The sequence below is a fragment of the Sander lucioperca genome, chromosome 19, assembly GCF_008315115.2.
Source record: "Sander lucioperca isolate FBNREF2018 chromosome 19, SLUC_FBN_1.2, whole genome shotgun sequence".
NCBI lineage: Eukaryota > Metazoa > Chordata > Actinopteri > Perciformes > Percidae > Sander > Sander lucioperca.
The window spans coordinates 5,525,901-5,528,400 of record NC_050191.1 but is presented as its reverse complement, the minus strand read 5'-3'; the positions used below and the strand labels follow the sequence as shown (position 1 = coordinate 5,528,400).

Below are 2,500 nucleotides of genomic sequence, written 5' to 3'. Positions count from 1 at the left end.
GCTGGACGTACTGGGCCAGAACCCTTCGGACCTCCTGAACGCCACGCGTCCTCATCAGGCCCAGGAGCGGCGTGTCGGGGTGGTCCTTACACAGAGACACCGAGATCTGTATATAAATACACACAGCAAATACTGCAATACACACAGAGACACCGAGATCTGTATATAAATACACACAGCAAATACTGCAATACACAGAGAGACACCGAGATCTGTATATAAATACACACAGGAACACACACAGAGACACCGAGATCTGTATATAAATACACACAGCAAATACTGCAATACACACAGGAACACACACAGAGACACCGAGATCTGTATATAAATACACACAGCAAATACTGCAATACACACAGGAACACACACAGAGACACCGAGATCTGTATATAAATACACACAGCAAATACTGCAATACACACAGGAACACACACAGAGACACCGAGATCTGTATATAAATACACACAGCAAATACTGCAATACACACAGTAATACACACAGAGACACCGGAATCTGTGTATAAATACACACATCTATACACACAGGAACACACAGCAATACACACATCAAATACTGCAATACACACATCAATACACACACCAGTACACACAGCAATACACACAGTAATAGACACAGTAATACACACAGATATAAATACACACAGCAGTACACACAGTAATACACACAGATATAAATACACACAGTATTACACACAGCAATAGACACAGGAACACACACACATATATAAATACACACAGCAGTACACACAGTAATACACACATCAAATACACACAGGAACACACACATCAAATACTGCAATACTGACATCAATACACACAGATATAAATACACACAGTAATAAGACATTTGAGGACGTCATCTTGGGCTTTTTGGGGAACTCTGATCCACATTTTAGAGACAGAACTATTCATCCATTCATCCATTCATCCAGAACAGACAGAACTACTCATCCATTCATCCAGAACAGACATAACTACTCATCCATTCATCCATTCATCCAGAACAGACAGAACTACTCATCCATTCATCCAGAACAGACATAACTACTCATCCATTCATCCAGAACAGACATAACTACTCATCCATTCATCCATTCATCCAGAACAGACAGAACTACTCATCCATTCATCCAGAACAGACATAACTACTCATCCATTCATCCATTCATCCAGAACAGACAGAACTACTCATCCATTCATCCAGAACAGACATAACTACTCATCCATTCATCCATTCATCCAGAACAGACAGAACTACTCATCCATTCATCCAGAACAGACATAACTACTCATCCATTCATCCATTCATCCAGAACAGACAGAACTACTCATCCATTCATCCAGAACAGACATAACTACTCATCCATTCATCCATTCATCCAGAACAGACAGAACTACTCATCCATTCATCCAGAACAGACAGAACTACTCATCCATTCATCCAGAACAGACAGAACTACTCATCCATTCATCCAGAACAGACATAACTACTCATCCATTCATCCATTCATCCAGAACAGACAGAACTACTCATCCATTCATCCAGAACAGACATAACTACTCATCCATTCATCCATTCATCCAGAACAGACATAACTACTCATCCATTCATCCAGAACAGACACAACTACTCATCCATTCATCCAGAACAGACATAACTACTCATCCATTCATCCAGAACAGAGAGAATTATTCATCCATTCATCCAGAACAGGAAGTTGATGCTCACGTCAAGGTCGTCGGCATCGTTCTCGTCCGACAGGTTGGACACGTGCACGGTTCCTCGGTACTTCACGCCGCTGCTCGCCGTCCCTACAGACAGTTTACAGTCAGCACATTTACAGTCAGCACGTTTACAGTCAGCACGTTTACAGTCAGCACGTTTACAGTCAGCACATTTACAGTCAGCACATTTACAGTCAGCATGTTTACAGTCAGCACATTTACAGTCAGCATGTTTACAGTCAGCATGTTTACAGTCAGCACGTTTACAGTCAGCACATTTACAGTCAGCACATTTACAGTCAGCACGTTTACAGTCAGCACATTTACAGTCAGCACATTTACAGTCAGCACGTTTACAGTCAGCACATTTACAGTCAGCACGTTTACAGTCAGCACATTTACAGTCAGCACGTTTACAGTCAGCATGTTTACAGTCAGCACGTTTACAGTCAGCACGTTTACAGTCAGCACGTTTACAGTCAGCACGTTTACAGTCAGCACATTTACAGTCAGCACGTTTACAGTCAGCACGTTTACAGTCAGCATGTTTACAGTCAGCATGTTTACAGTCAGCATGTTTACAGTCAGCATGTTTACAGTCAGCATGTTTACAGTCATAGACCGCCAGTCTGATCTAAGGACTCTGTGGCCAGCCTCAGATTCAGTGTGTAAAGTAACTAGTAACTGAAGCAGTTTAGTGTGTAAAGTAACTAGTAACTGAAGCAGTTTAGTGTGTAAAGTAACTAGTAACT

General features: G+C 41.6%; 1 protein-coding gene across 2 annotated transcripts in view; it reads right to left on the bottom strand.

Moving 5' to 3' along the window:
* The window catches only part of LOC116061205 (activator of 90 kDa heat shock protein ATPase homolog 1-like), a 15,393-nt gene that overhangs the window by 3,613 nt on the left and 9,280 nt on the right, over window positions 1-2,500 (bottom strand). For both annotated transcript variants that reach the window (XM_031315225.2, XM_035995009.1), the window contains 2 exons: window positions 1,753-1,835; window positions 1-106 (listed from right to left, as the gene is read on the bottom strand). The exon at window positions 1-106 is cut by the window's left edge and continues 12 nt beyond it. In XM_031315225.2, the coding sequence (XP_031171085.1) occupies window positions 1-106; window positions 1,753-1,835 (189 nt within the window). The remainder of the gene's footprint in view (window positions 107-1,752; window positions 1,836-2,500) is intronic.